Below are 14237 nucleotides of genomic sequence, written 5' to 3' on the forward strand. Positions count from 1 at the left end.
CCAGAGTGGTGGTATAACATAAGTATATAGTAACGCTAAGTAACAGTCGACAACGAACTCAGGTTATGCCGTGCCAGCTTCATATAGTCACATTTAAGAGAGAGAGAGAGAGAGAGAGAGAGAAAGTTCTTTTATTCGTCAACCATGAAATATAGTAACGGCAATGTCCACAAACATTCACGTTCAATAGTATACATTTTTTAAATTTTCCTAACTATAAATTACACGGTATAGACTGGGAGACCCGATATGACCGAAGTCTTCTAGGCCGGAGTCACCCAAGCATATTGGCAGTATTAATTATAATATGGATCAATTTCTTCTCTCAGTCAAGTAGCACCGCAAAGAGTAACGAAATAAACAAAAGTAAATAAAAGACAGCAACACTAGTGAAGGACGGTTACCATAGTTAACAGTGTGATCAGAAAATAACAATTTGACCCATGTACACAGTGGTAATATTATTGTAGCATATTAAATGAATCAAAACAACAAACAACATCACTGTGGTCATGAGATATGTTCTTCTTAGTACTTGGATAATATAAATTTGCAATAGCGAGCTTTAAATGTATGATAAGGAAGAGTACGGTACAAAGTTGGTACATTCTTCCAAAATTTCACACCTATATAAGATAGGGAATTTCTTGACAGTCTTGATGAATTCAATTTAACAAATAGGGACTGATTCTGTGAGAATCTTGTGTTATAATGGTGAATTGAATTGGGGCATTGAAAAAAGTTGTCGAAATATTCAGGTAATGTTCTTTCATTATATTGTTTCATGATTTTTACAATTTCAAATTCATACAAATCCGAGACCTTGAGAATGCCCAATTTTCTAAATTCAGGACTGACCCTGCTACGTGCAGGTATATTAGATATAATCCTAATGGCTTTGTTTTGTAATACCTGGAGCTTTTTGATATGCTTCTTGTAAGAGCAGCCCCACACTGTTATTCCATATGTAAGATGGCAGTGGACGAGCGCATGATAAACAGGTAGGAGAAGTGATATTGGAACCAGCTTCTTCAGGCGATAGAGTGCACCAATGCCACGAGATATTTAGCTTGCTATGTAGTTGATGTGATGGTCCCATACTAGATTATCATCAATAATAATACCTAGATACTTGACAGATTGACTGGTTTTAATCAAAGAGTCCTTTAGTTTGAATTCTGCGATCACATTGTTGAGAGATCCTTTAGAGTCAAATACTAGAATTTTGGTTTTGAGGGGATTGATATGTAATTTATTCGAAGACACCGAATTTGGTACGGTTGCGTGCATCTTGTAGAGCAGATTGGTACTGAGAAATTTAGCAGAACAAGTGAAATTGTTCACCAAAGTATTCGTTGAATGGTTTGGTATCGAAAATATTGTACAATATAACTAACCTAAGGTATATGACCGGGGCCTACGATACTTATATATCGTAGGCCCCGGTATGACTAATGTTCGTTTTATGCAATCTGTGACAATCAGGCTACTGCAGTACAGCACAGCTGTAATTAATTTACCACGCAGCAATATCTTATTTTGAATGCGTTGTATGTTCTAATGTGCCGGTACGAACGACTTCCCCTTCCCCATAACTTCCCCTAAACTTGGACAAAGCGTACAATACCAACCGCCTCCTATGTGTTACCGCGAATTTGGTATCAGCAGTCAGTGGATTCAGTAACCCCCTGCATTATGTTACTTCTGAATCACTGGTTGGTACGAAGAACAGTTTCGCTGATTTGAAACTTATACTTTTTGTGCATTAGATTAGGCTCACCCGGTGTTAGCCGGAGCTGGACAGGCAGAATGGCCGAGTGGTCTAAGGCGCTGCGTTCAGGTCGCAGTCTCCCTTGGAGGCGTGGGTTCGAATCCCACTTCTGTCAATTCATTTTTGCTCGCACTTCACGAAACAGACTTGGATAACTTATAATTCTAGTTGTCTAACACAATGATTACAGCGAAATGCCGATAATCTAATTGCTGAAATCGTTCTATGCTGTCATATCGATTCTTATCTCATTATGGCTACCCTGAACATGGATAACTGTATACAGCGCGAAACGAACCAAGCTTGCTGTGAAGAAATTTGCAATTTTCATGCGTATAAGATTGAACTCTGATTGATATGACCCGGAGTTGGATCATTTGTAATTTTTAATTAAGCTTAATGTAATTCATCACATTTTTCATGTAATTGTAATTTAAGCATTTCTATTTTGTGTAATTGTAAATGTTATTTGATAACATATTGGCCTAATTACAATTTCAATTACAGCATATTGTTGTATGTAGAGGACGTTTGTAAATCACAACATATTATGAGGTAGAAGTAGTGTAAAGTTAGTTATAATTGAGTAAGTACTCGAAGTAGGGTAAAACTACTTGAGTACTTCAAAAAATAGAAGTACTTCGTTACTTAACACGTCTGTGTTTTGCCGAACCGTGAGGTGAAGAAGGTTGGGAACCACTGGTTTAGATTGTCGCGCTTAATTTTACTGAAATGAAAATCTGCGGAATTAGGCAAATATCAGTTTTCTTTGCTAAATTTTAGGCAGACAGTCAATTTGGGCAGATTGTTTCAATCGGAAGCCTTGTTTCGTCCGCAAGGTCATGCTGTGATCAATAATGGACCATGGAATATTGACTATAGATCTGTGGTTCGAAACCGTTATGACCACGCGAGATGGTAAATGCTCAAAACAAATATTGCGGACCGGTGAACTTTCAAAATTCTGAATGATCCCGACGAATCGCTCTGCAACCAGTACAGTGTATTAATTTGAATCAGAATCACTGCGGATTTGGTTCATAGAACAATTTCGCTGATTTGAAACTAATACTTGTTTTGAATCGAATTTGGGGTCACTCTGGAGCCCACCGGCAGCATGGCCGAGTGGTCTAAGGCGCTGCGTCCAGGTCGCAGTCCCCCCTGGAGGCGTGGGTTCGAATCCCACTGCTGTCATATTTTTATTGGAACGTCGAAGTAGACTTATTCATTACAGCGAAATGCCGGTGATCTAATGCTAATTTAATTTTGTAATGTTTCGGCGATCTCGTTTTAATTCTAATCTAATTTCTGATTTTACCGACCATGCTACAGAAGAACTGTATAGTATGAAACGAGCCGAGCTTGCTGCAAAGACATTTGCTATTCTCGTGCTTATGAGGGAACTGGACTTGATTTTATTGTATTTCTTTCAAGTGCGGAATATAATTAAATTTTCAAGTTTTTGCGTATTCAGTATTTCCAATTCTAATATAATTATTAGGAAGAGCTGAAAATTTTCTAGTTGTGTAACTGTGTCGCGAAGGGTAATCGGTGTGGGATCCGCGTTCCCTAATTCTTCGTTGAAACTGATCAATGCTCGACGGCTATCGAGAATTTTGAATTCGCCATCTTTAATTTAGCAAGAAAATAGGCACTTAATTGAGGCAGCCTCCCAGTTTTAAAACTCCACGAGTAACAAAAAGGGGCATGCACATTTCACATTGGATGTAATCGTGACTTGGTTAGTTAGTTTTAGTAAATTTCAGAGGCTCTGTTTTCCGTTAAGTGGTTGCGACATGTCTTGAAAATAACTGCTTGTAAATAAACTAAAAATTTATGGTATTACTTCAGAGGTGGCCAAAGTAGTCAGAGTTGCTACTCAAGTAACGCCATTAATTTCAACTCAATTTCAAAGACATGTCCAAACTACTTTGAGTGATGTGAAGTAGGATATGAACGGACCGAAGAGTACTCAAGTAGGTTGGTCTGGTCGCTCTAAAACTAATGAAAACTTATCCCGAAACTGTTTTGCACTTTTCAAAATTAAAATGTTAAAAGTGAATAGTTTCAACTAAAACTGTTCAATTGAGAATAGTATAAAATTGTACTGAGTAGGGAAAGTAGGCAATTACGAGTATCCCTAGAACGTAGAAGTAGCCTACTTCGTTACAGACCACCTCTGCATGATTTGTGTGTATGATTATCATCAGTGATAATTTGACCATCTTTGAATTTCACCACACCTGTTGAAAGACCAGGAGCAGCGACGTACTTCAAAGGTACGCCAGCCAATGTAGGTTGTATAGAACCTGTCGATATTGATCTGATCGCCGTCGTCGCTTCGCATCCAGCAATCTTACCTTAGCCCTGTTACCATGGCCTGATCATACCCCGATGTGGGATGCTCATTCTTATCTATTCCTGTTGTTCGTTGTAAATTACCACAGCATAGTTCATGCATGTTTTGAAATTTTAGACCTTACGTATTACTAGAGGCCCCGCACCAACATGCTGAACACTAAAATCATTTAATCCAACACACACATACACCTATCAGTTCAAAACACGAAAGAGTCGCGATAACATGAAATTATAAACACCCGCCTTGGCTATGAAGTTAGAACATGTAAATAGGACGCATGCACATGGCACACAGGACCAAAATTTACAGTAGATATCATAAGGACGGTAAGCGATGAAAATGAATTATAGGTATATGCGTCTGTGAATAGGGGAAGTAGATTTGTCGCACCGCAACCCAGTAAGTTCAAGTACATACTAGTATCTCAGATACAGGCACTAGTAGAGGCACTTTACAAACTAAAAAACACCTAAGCAACAGATCCAACATTCAGATTTAACACACAGATTAGTCAAGGACCCGATTACTGCGCCACGACAACCGGTTATTGGAACGAATGTCACGATATTAGCCTAGGGGCCTTGAAATCAACAACTATATCTATCAGATTCTTTCTCATCAGCATTATCTTTTCTCCACTTGATCCGTCTGTTCTGAAACCACACTTTCACGGCCGTCTCCGACACATCCAGCTCGCTTGCAATCTTTGTGCGATCCGCATCTACAACGTAATACTGCTTTCGGAATTCTTTCTCTAGACGTTCCAGCTGCATCTCAGTAAACATGGTGCGGTGCCGTTTCAATTTTTCATCTTTTTTCTGAGGCAAAGTTTCTGACACGTCGTGACCGCATCTTGGAATATCAGTGGGCACCCTTACCGGCGACACTACCGGCGGACACCATTGCAACGGAGGGGCGTGCGAGGGTATCAAAGCCCACGGATTGCACTGGTAGTTGTGTAGTAGTAGTGTTGCTTCACTCCAGTGATGAAATCCGATGCCATTACCAAGCGTAGGAGCCACACTATCCAAGGTAGGACCATGGTCCCCAGAGTTTATTGCTTCAAACTCCTGCGGGCAGTCATAAGTTGCTTTAACATACCAGTAGTCTTGTTTTGTCGAATCCATTGAGGCAGAAGATATGTCGCCGTGATACTCTGGAGTTGTAGGCGTGACTGTTCTTACGTCTTCACTTTGATCATCGTTGTTTATCGTCTCCGAATTTAGTATCTCACTTTCACTGGCTATCCCCGAGTTGCGTGAATCGGGCTTAGCAGGCCGCGCAATATCGCACGTCGAAGATGCCACATTTTCCGAATCCCATTCTCCAATCTTTGCCTTGTCTGGTAACAAGTCGATGCTGTTGCTTGGATTCTGTTCTGTTTTTGAGACGCTAAAATGTAGCGGCGAAGACACGAGCCTTCCGTTTTCCATGTAAGTCGGTTCCTCGGTATCTTTTGGAGCAGTATGAATTTCGTGTGGACGAAACCCATTATGTACGCTTCCTCGTTGATCCAATGCCATATCGCATGTCGAAGATGCCACATTTTCCGAATCGCATTCTCCAATCTTTTTCTCGTCTGGTAACAAGTGGATGCTGTGGCTTGGATTCTGTTCTGTTTCTGGCACACTAAAAAGTAGCGTCGAAGACACGAGCCTTCCGTCTTCTATGTAAGTCGGTTCCCCGGTATCGTTCGGAGCAGTAAAGATTTCGTGCGGGCGTAACCCAAAAAGCACGTTTCTCCGTTGATCCAATATCTCTTGACACTCCAAAAAAGGTCGAGACGCGTTTCTGTACGGAATCATAGTCACAGATATTAAATGCTTCCCTCTAGCTCTCCGCAATTCAATAACAGAACTGCAACATTTTCACCGTCTTATATACTCTAGATATTTCGGAATATCCATCCTTTCATGTAGGTCATGTACAGCGTTGATATCGTCAAAAGCGCTGGTGACATTATTAGTTCAGGGTGCTTGCTTAATTACCGCGTATCATCTTTGTTCGAGCGATAGAGCATCTTGTGAAGGTATAGTTTGTGTATAGTTCGGGTATCTTACTTGATGGGGTTTAATTCCCGGTGTCATTAATTGAGTTCGTCTGATGTATACTAGGCTAATGATGCTGACTAATTACATCTCCTTATCGCATGCGCAGTCGATGCATAACCAGACCTAGCCGCATACTTTGATATGCGGCAGCGTGACTTGAATTAGATGTTGTTCATGGATATATTCGTCTTTGTTTCCGAGGTAGCCAGAAACAATAGACTGCTTACGCGAGACCCATTCAAGATGCAGGGATCTTGGCTTTGAACGGAACAGACTGTAGTCAGGTGTTTCATTTTCCGCAATCCAAACGAATTGCAGTGTAAGCCTGATCTTTGATTGTGATTGGGACTCATTTTGCGTAGCTACTTGATCCGATATCCGTCGTTTAGATCAGTGGTTCTCGACCGTCGGTCCCGGCCCCAAAATAGATCAGGTTTTTATATCGCAATTCCTAAATACAAGAAGTTGTGCACTGTTCTATAGAGAAATAAAGCATTGATAGGAAACCGACCGATACAGCTGAAGTTAGTTGTTTCAACAGTCCTTCGTCTTGCAGAAACTTCAATACATCCGCGTATACCTCACACGCATAATATCGAAAGCAGCACAAAATCAGGTTTCCAATATTCACAATAGTGGCATATCTTTGTCGTAATGGCAATTTGGGTGAATTTTGACAATTAATGTAGGCTTGCCGGTCCGCGGCACTTATTTTGACGTTTTACCGATCCTTGAGGTCAAAACGGTTGAGTAACGATGGTTTAGATCAGGGGTGTCAAACATACGGCCAGCCAGACGATTTCATCCGGCCCGTGAAGCAATTCTGAGTAGATTGAAAAAAAATCTATTTTGTTACAACAGTTATTTGTTACAACTGTAACTGCTCCCAACGTAAGGAGAGTTATTGAAACCACTTTTTGAATTGAACTCAAATTCCACGACCGATCCAGACAAATGATGATCCGTAGATGAAGGTAGAAATGATATGTATTGCAATAATTGATGTAACGAAGGAATGTCCAAATACAGCAAATGAAACTGGGTCGTGAAATTAGGTTTTAAAATAGTGGTCGCCTGCGGTTAGAGTTATAATAATGGAGACAAGCCTGCACGAAATAGAATACAAGTTGAGGACCATAGCGACCACACATAACGTAAGCAACAACGTACATTCAGCTAACCGAATAAACTAAAGAGGCGACGCCGTAACAACATATAAAGGACGAAACACGCGGCGCCTAATCAACTAATGATAATAATCACTAAACTAAACACTGCAGATTACTGCAGTAACATGGCTCCTCCGAAACTGCAATTTGATGAAATTGTGGTTTTGCAAACAAATTAATTCGAAGGCTCCCATCGTCGGGGATCGACCCACAAATACATACTACACGAAGAGCTAAAGACACGTATACGTACGGACAATAAGCATACAGAATTCACAAATATTCAACCATCGCCGTCATATTAATTAAAGGTGAGACAGATCCATGCAGAGTGTAAATAGCGGCTACTGTTCTGTTTTTATCGACCAAGAGGCTGACTCAACCAGTAGTATCAGTTTGTGTATTGGCCTTTCGAGATACGTAGGTTTTCCGTTGGAGTCTCTTCGCCCAACGAGTATCCTTGCTTTCCGCACCAACCCATCATCTGAAGGATAAACGGAGTCGATTCTTCCCAGTTTCCAGCGATTTCGTGGCAGATTTTCTTCCGACAGCAAGACGACATCACCGACTTTCAGATTCCGCACGACGCGTGTCCACTTTTGTCGCCGTTGCAGAGATTGAACGTACTCTTTTCTCCACCGATTCCAAAATTCGTTGGCCATGTACTGTACTCGGCGCCACCTGCGTCTCAAATAAAAATCATCTTTTTGAAACACACCAGGTGGAGGCAGAACTATTTTCGATTTCAAAGTTAATATGTGATTCGGAGTCAAAGGTTCCGGAGCTGAAGGGTCATTAATGCTTGAAACATCTAATGGTCGCGAGTTAACGATACATTCAACTTCACAAAGGAAAGTTCTGAAGGACTCGTCACAGAGCATGTGACCGAAGTTATTCAGCAATGGGTCAAGGGCCGATTTTATCGTTCTAATTTGACGTTCGACATATCCAGACATGTGGCTGGCATGCGGTATCGTAAACTTGAACTCGAAATAATCACAATTTTTCGACAACAGAAATTCACTTATTCTTTGCTGATTCATCGTCTTCAATTCTCTTTCAAGCTCGTTACTCGCGCCGACAAGTTGGTTCCACAGTCACAGCGCAATTGCTTGATTACTCCTCTCGGACAGATGAACCTTCTCAAAGCATTTATGAACGAATCCGTGGTTAAAGTATTTAGCGGTTCCAGATGAACTGCTCTCGAAGACATACAAGTGAACACGACACAATACCTTTTCACCCTCGACCTCCGTTCTTTGATGTAGTATGTTCCGAAGACATCACAGCCGGAGAAGGTGAATGGTGCCTCTTCGTTTAGTCGATCTGGCGGGAGGTCGGCCATCTGTTGGTTCTGCATCTTTGCCCGGAGCTTTTTACAAATCACGCAATTATGTATCACCTCCGATACAACTGACGGACCTCGAACGATCCAAAAGCCATGTTGTCTAATTGAGTTCAAGGTTGTGTACCTACCCATGTGATTCACACCTTCATGAAAATGACGAACCAGCCGTCGTGTCAGAAAGGACTTGCTTGGAATTATCACAGGATGTTTCACATCGAAATCTTGACTCGAGTTTCCAATACGGCCACCCACACGTAGTATCCCGTCTGCGTCGAGGAAGGGATTCAAGCTTGCCAAACTGCCACCTGTAGATTTCTTTCCGCTCGAACGATTTTCAGCGCCATGTTCTTTCAAGGCATTGATCTCCTGTGAAAACACTTCTCTCTGGAGAGAACGGATTATTATTTTTTCAGAAATCATCATCGACTCTCTGGATAAATTGGAGGGTTGTTTTCTCAATACGTTCATGTACCTGAGGCAGTTGGCTACCGCTTTCACCATTCTTTTCCATTCCGAAATGGACTCCAACCGATTAATATCGATGAATTGGAGACCACTAACTTCCGCATCCGTTTTGACCTGAAACGCAGTCGCTTTTCGCATTTCAGCATTGACTTCCAATGCATCTCGTTCGGTTGGCTTGTAGTCGTGACCACTAGCAACAACGAATGGTCCTGCTTTCCACAAAAATTCAGGGCCCTTCAGCCAACGACAATCATCTGTGAGGTCTTTGCCATCGATACCACGACTCGCATCGTCGCTGGGGTTCATCGCCGAGCTGATATGATACCACGAGCTAGGTTCGGTGAGGTCATGAATAGTTTGCACCCTGTTAGCAACAAACACATTGAAACGTTTCGACTCATTCCGGATATAGCCCAAAACAACCATGCTGTCAACCCAGAAATACTCCTTTATCGTTTCGAACTTCAATTCATTTCTCAGGAACTTACTCATCCGAGCAGAAACAACAGCAGCATTCAACTCCAAACGCGGAATAGATATCTGTCGCTTCAGAGGGGCAACTCTGGCCTTGCCGATTACCAACGAAACATGGACATTTCCTGTTTCGTTGACCAAACGTACGTAAGAGCATTGACCATAAGCATACGAGCTGCTGTCCGAAAAATGGTGATATTCAACAAGCACAATCTTACCAAAACTCGGCGGCTTGAAACAGCGGTCAATGCGCAAAGACTCGATCGATGATAACGTTGAACACCACGCAACCCATCGGCGCTTCAGCTCGTCTGGTACTTCATCATCCCAGTCCGTCCCAGCTTTGCAAAGAGATTGCAGAATGAGTTTCCCTTCCAGCACCACTGGCGATATGAAACCCAACGGATCATATACGGAGTTGACAAAGGATAAGATGGAACGCCTGTTCACCGCACGATCGGACAATTTGATGTTGAATCTGAAACAATCATTCTTAACATCCCAAATTAGCCCCAATGTTCGAGTGTTAGGCACGATATCATCACATAGGTTTATTTCGCGATACCCAGTCGCTCTATCTTCCGTTGGAATAGAATTCATTACCTCTGCACTATTGGAAACGAATTTGCAAAGTCGCAACTTGAAACTAGCGCACAGTGCTTTGCTGCTTTTAACCAAACTCACGATTTCTTCAACAGAGTCCTTCGACGTAATACCGTCGTCCATGTAGAAGTCGTCGCGTATAAAATTAGCCGCGTCGGGACCAAACTGACCTTCTCCGTCATCAGCCGCCCGCTTCAATCCAAAGTTAGCACAGCCTGGTGAGCTTTTTGCTCCAAACAAATGAACCTTCATCCGGTATTCCACCAGAGGTCCATTCCTGATGTCGTGATCTTGGAACCACAGGAATCTTAGAAAATCACGATACGGCTGCGATACAATAAACTGATGGAACATAGCTTCTATATCTGTGCACAACGCCACGTGTCCTTTCCGAAACCTGCAAAGAACTCCCAGCATCTCATTCAGCAGTAGGCCTATTGGGCCAGATAACAAAACATCATTCAGGGAAATTGAGCAATATGGAGCAGAACAATCGAACACGACTCTGATTTTATCCGGTTTATGCGGGTGATAAACTCCCAAATGTGGTATGTAATTCACTTTGCCATTTGCGATATTTCTGTCAGTCTCAGGTACTACCTCAGCCCAATTGTGAATGACATTTTCCATGAAGGTCACATAGTCTGCGGAATACTTCTCATCTTTCAGAAGGCGCTTTCTAAGTTGACCGATTCGCTTTGCTGCTAGCGGCTTGTTATTTGGTAACGTTGCCGTACTGCTTTTCAAGGGTAAAGGCATTTCCAAATGACCATCACATCTTTGAAATGTGCCTTCTTTGAGAATTTCGACGAACCTACGGTCTTCTATTGACATTGGAATATGCTTACCATTGTGCTCCGCAAATTCAATCTCAAACATGGTTCCTACTGATTGAGGTGTTATTACTTCTTTACATTTCGAACCGAACACAAGCTTGTCATCTAGGGCCGTAGGTCGAATTAACGTTTTGTGACAAATGACTGAATCCTTAGCAACGTCCAGACACATTGGACCTACAACTCCCCAACCTAATATGGTACGCACGCCATATGGTTCATTGTCCCCTCCAGCCACGACGTCTCTCGGCCGCAATGCTTTTGGTACATCTGTGCCGAGCAATACTGAAACATCCAACTTAGAGTCGTACGGGACAAGCTGATCACATACCTCTGTGAGATGTACCCACTCCTTGCAGATTTTACGGTTGGGAATCTGGGTGCGACAGACTGGAATCTCCTTTTCCGTGAAAAGTGTCGCCACATCAACTATTTCTTTTTTGTCATAGCTCAAGATCTCCAAATCCTTGACTTTCTTGCAAGGCGTGTTGATGTCTCTCCCGGCAAGAGTTGTCAACGATATCGCAGTATCCTTTCCATCTAGGTCAAGCTTATCAAACAGTTCATCTGAGATAAAACTGGAGTTGGAATGGTCGTCAAGGACGCAATAACAAAGTACTTCACATCTCGCATTATGTTTTGATTTAACCCAAACAGGTACAATGAGCGCGCTGCTTATTCCTCTACCATTTGAATCGCATATCTGCGTACATAGAGAAGTTGAGGTGCTAACTTCCTTTTCATGATCTGTGTCAAGATGAAGGCATGTAGGATGCCTTTTGTCACATTTGGAGCATTTTGCTCGCTTGGTACAGGATCTTGAAATGTGAGTTTTACCAGTTTTGTTGCCACAGCCGAAACACAGATAAAGAGCATAAAATACCTTCTTACGCTCCGCCATGGTTTTACCTTGCAATTCAAAGCAGTCAGCAATGTGATGATCTCCTTCACAATGCAAACAACTTGCTTTCTCTACTTTGAACGCGAAAGAAGTTGTTTTCGGTTTCGGTTTGCTCTCGATGTTTCCGCTGTCCTGCACTTCAAATTCAGGCTGATTCTTGATATCGGATTGGTCCTTAACAAATCTGACAATGTTAACAAATGGCGGGTAACTGTCGTCGTTACCAGTAAACCGCTTGTATTTGTGAACTTCATCCATCCACCGGTTCTTCAGATACAATGGTAGTTTGTTGACCACAGCCGGTATTTGACAAGACGCATAGTCGAGCGTTTTCAAGTCCGTATTTCGTTCCTTGTTGGCTGAAACTTGCAACAGGAAATCAGAAAATTCGCGAAGGTCATGCTTACTTTCGACGGGCTTCCACGCTTTCAGTTCATTGATGAAGGCGCTTCCAATCGACGTGCTGCCACCGTATCTGAGCTTCAGCTCTCTCTTTGCAGCGAAGTACGATTCCTCGGTATTATTCAGAAAGTAACCATCGACAACCTTCAAGGGACCGTCACCTAAATATTGCCGTAACAAATTCATTTTTTCGTTAGTATTTTGAACTCTGGACTCTACCAACGCCTCAAACGATGCTTCCCATTTCGGAAAATCCAAAGGGTTACCAGTAAACTTCCACAGTCGAATGCTTGGAAGTCTTTGAGCAGATATCATCTCCCTCATCATTGATAGTAGCACCTCCTCGTTGCGTTGGAGACCATCGAGAGTACCGCGTACATTCAAGTTCGATGCTGTGATCTTTGGAGCTGCACCGGATCTACTCACGGGATCACGCGGAATCTGTGCATTATCTGCAAACATTGGAACAAAGTTACCGGAATAGACGTTAAGCCTATTAGTTACTGGTGGTGCAGACGGTGCTTGAGAGATGTGTCCTGCGATCGTATTGATTGAAGGTTCGACGGGAGAATAATCAGCCACGCGAGAGTCATTGGCCACAACGCGAGAACTAAATTGTGGTCGGTCACGAACATCAACTGGATCTTCAACAGGATTTCTCGCTGGTGGAATTTGGTTAACGGCGATTTCTGTTGTTTGATCTTGACGTGAAATCGCTGGTGGCTCCATGTATGAAGACGGCTCACGCGATAGATCCTCCCAACTCTTCCATCAGACCGAACGGATTCTCCACTTTCTCCACTTCCCTGCACTCCTTTACGATCGCTTCTTGCGCTGCGATCTGCATTTTCGTTTTGAGTGCATCACGCTCCAGCTTAACTTTGTTTTCAAGCAACACCTTTTGCGTCTCAAGCGAAGCTATCTTTTCAGCGAGTTCTGTTTCGAGTTCTGTTTCTTTTTGCTTGAACGCTAAACCCGCTTTCAGCACGGCTGCCTTTTCCTTCGCCTTTCGCATCTTTTGGATATGGGATTTGACACTGCCGGCTTTCGAAGAACTTCCGGACGACTTGGTTCGACGCGAACGTCTATCGCTTCTAATATCCCCAAGACGCTTCGACACTTGTATCTTGATCTCCGTTATTTCAGCTTCCAAACGTTTGAAGTCTTCTTCACATGGGCCATACTCTTCGTCCGGAAGAACATCTTTCATTACTTTCAGAAGATTTCTCAAACTGTCTCTATGTTGTAGCATCAGTTTCAAGGACTCTCCTACTTCAGTTTCATCACTCGAGATTATTGCGTTCTCTGAGCATTTTTCCATTCTCCGGCTCAAATGTTCAGTACTTTCTGAATATCTTGCCTTTATTTCTTTGTTTTTACTACGTGTCGCTGCTGGCCGCTTCTTCACTACATCAGACGGTCCTTCACCGTCGTGTTCGCCTGCATTGCGGTCGTTGTGCGGTACATTAGCGTCATCAGCGGACGTTGCGCCCACATGCGCGTTTCCATGGGCTTTATCGGAAGCCTTTGCATCAGCGGACGTTACATCCACATACGCGGTGTCATCGGATACCTTTGCATCAGCGGACATTACATCCCCATGCGTGATGGTTCCATGGGCTTCATCGGATGCCTTTACATCATGATCACCCATCTCTTGATTGGTTGGCGTATTTTCTTTCGAAGCCATCTTCGAATTGCCTCAGTCTCCCGTTCTTGTGACAAGCGTATATTTTAAAACTGTAACTGCTCCCAACGTAAGGAGAGTTATTGAAACCACTTTTTGAATTGAACTCAAATTCCACGACCGATCCAGACAAATGATGATCCGTAGATGAAGGTAGAAATGATATGT

General features: G+C 42.6%; 3 protein-coding genes and 2 non-coding genes across 5 annotated transcripts; 2 read left to right on the forward strand and 3 right to left on the reverse strand.

Annotated features, from left to right (window-relative positions):
• Positions 1–1803: 1803 nt before the first annotated feature.
• On the forward strand, positions 1804–1886 carry Trnal-cag (transfer RNA leucine (anticodon CAG)). The gene has a single exon. It is a non-coding gene; the product is annotated as a tRNA-Leu (tRNA).
• Positions 1887–2882: 996 nt separating this feature from the next.
• Trnal-cag (transfer RNA leucine (anticodon CAG)) lies at positions 2883–2965 on the forward strand. The gene has a single exon. It is a non-coding gene; the product is annotated as a tRNA-Leu (tRNA).
• Positions 2966–3658: 693 nt separating this feature from the next.
• On the reverse strand, positions 3659–7056 carry LOC145436432 (uncharacterized). The gene has a single exon (XM_080313778.1). The coding sequence runs from the start codon at positions 5936–5938 to the stop codon at positions 4721–4723; it is 1218 nt and encodes a 405-aa protein (XP_080169904.1). The 5' UTR covers positions 5939–7056; the 3' UTR covers positions 3659–4720.
• A 641-nt stretch (positions 7057–7697) lies between these two features.
• On the reverse strand, positions 7698–8396 carry LOC145436567 (uncharacterized). Its single transcript, XM_080313930.1, has one exon. The coding sequence runs from the start codon at positions 8394–8396 to the stop codon at positions 7698–7700; it is 699 nt and encodes a 232-aa protein (XP_080170056.1).
• A 5-nt stretch (positions 8397–8401) lies between these two features.
• Positions 8402–13111, reverse strand: LOC145436568 (uncharacterized). The gene has a single exon (XM_080313931.1). The coding sequence runs from the start codon at positions 13109–13111 to the stop codon at positions 8402–8404; it is 4710 nt and encodes a 1569-aa protein (XP_080170057.1).
• Positions 13112–14237: the final 1126 nt, after the last annotated feature.

Source organism: Botryllus schlosseri, chromosome 3 (assembly GCF_051294905.1).
Source record: "Botryllus schlosseri isolate E-star chromosome 3, Bs_hap1, whole genome shotgun sequence".
NCBI classification, from domain to species: domain Eukaryota; kingdom Metazoa; phylum Chordata; class Ascidiacea; order Stolidobranchia; family Styelidae; genus Botryllus; species Botryllus schlosseri.

Bases quoted from the DNA above. Each gene is read 5' to 3' on its own strand.
- LOC145436432 (XM_080313778.1), bottom strand. From the start codon at position 5,938: ATGATTCCGTACAGAAACGCGTCTCGACCTTTTTTGGAGTGTCAAGAG.
- LOC145436567 (XM_080313930.1), bottom strand. From the start codon at position 8,396: ATGAATCAGCAAAGAATAAGTGAATTTCTGTTGTCGAAAAATTGTGAT.
- LOC145436568 (XM_080313931.1), bottom strand. From the start codon at position 13,111: ATGGAGCCACCAGCGATTTCACGTCAAGATCAAACAACAGAAATCGCC.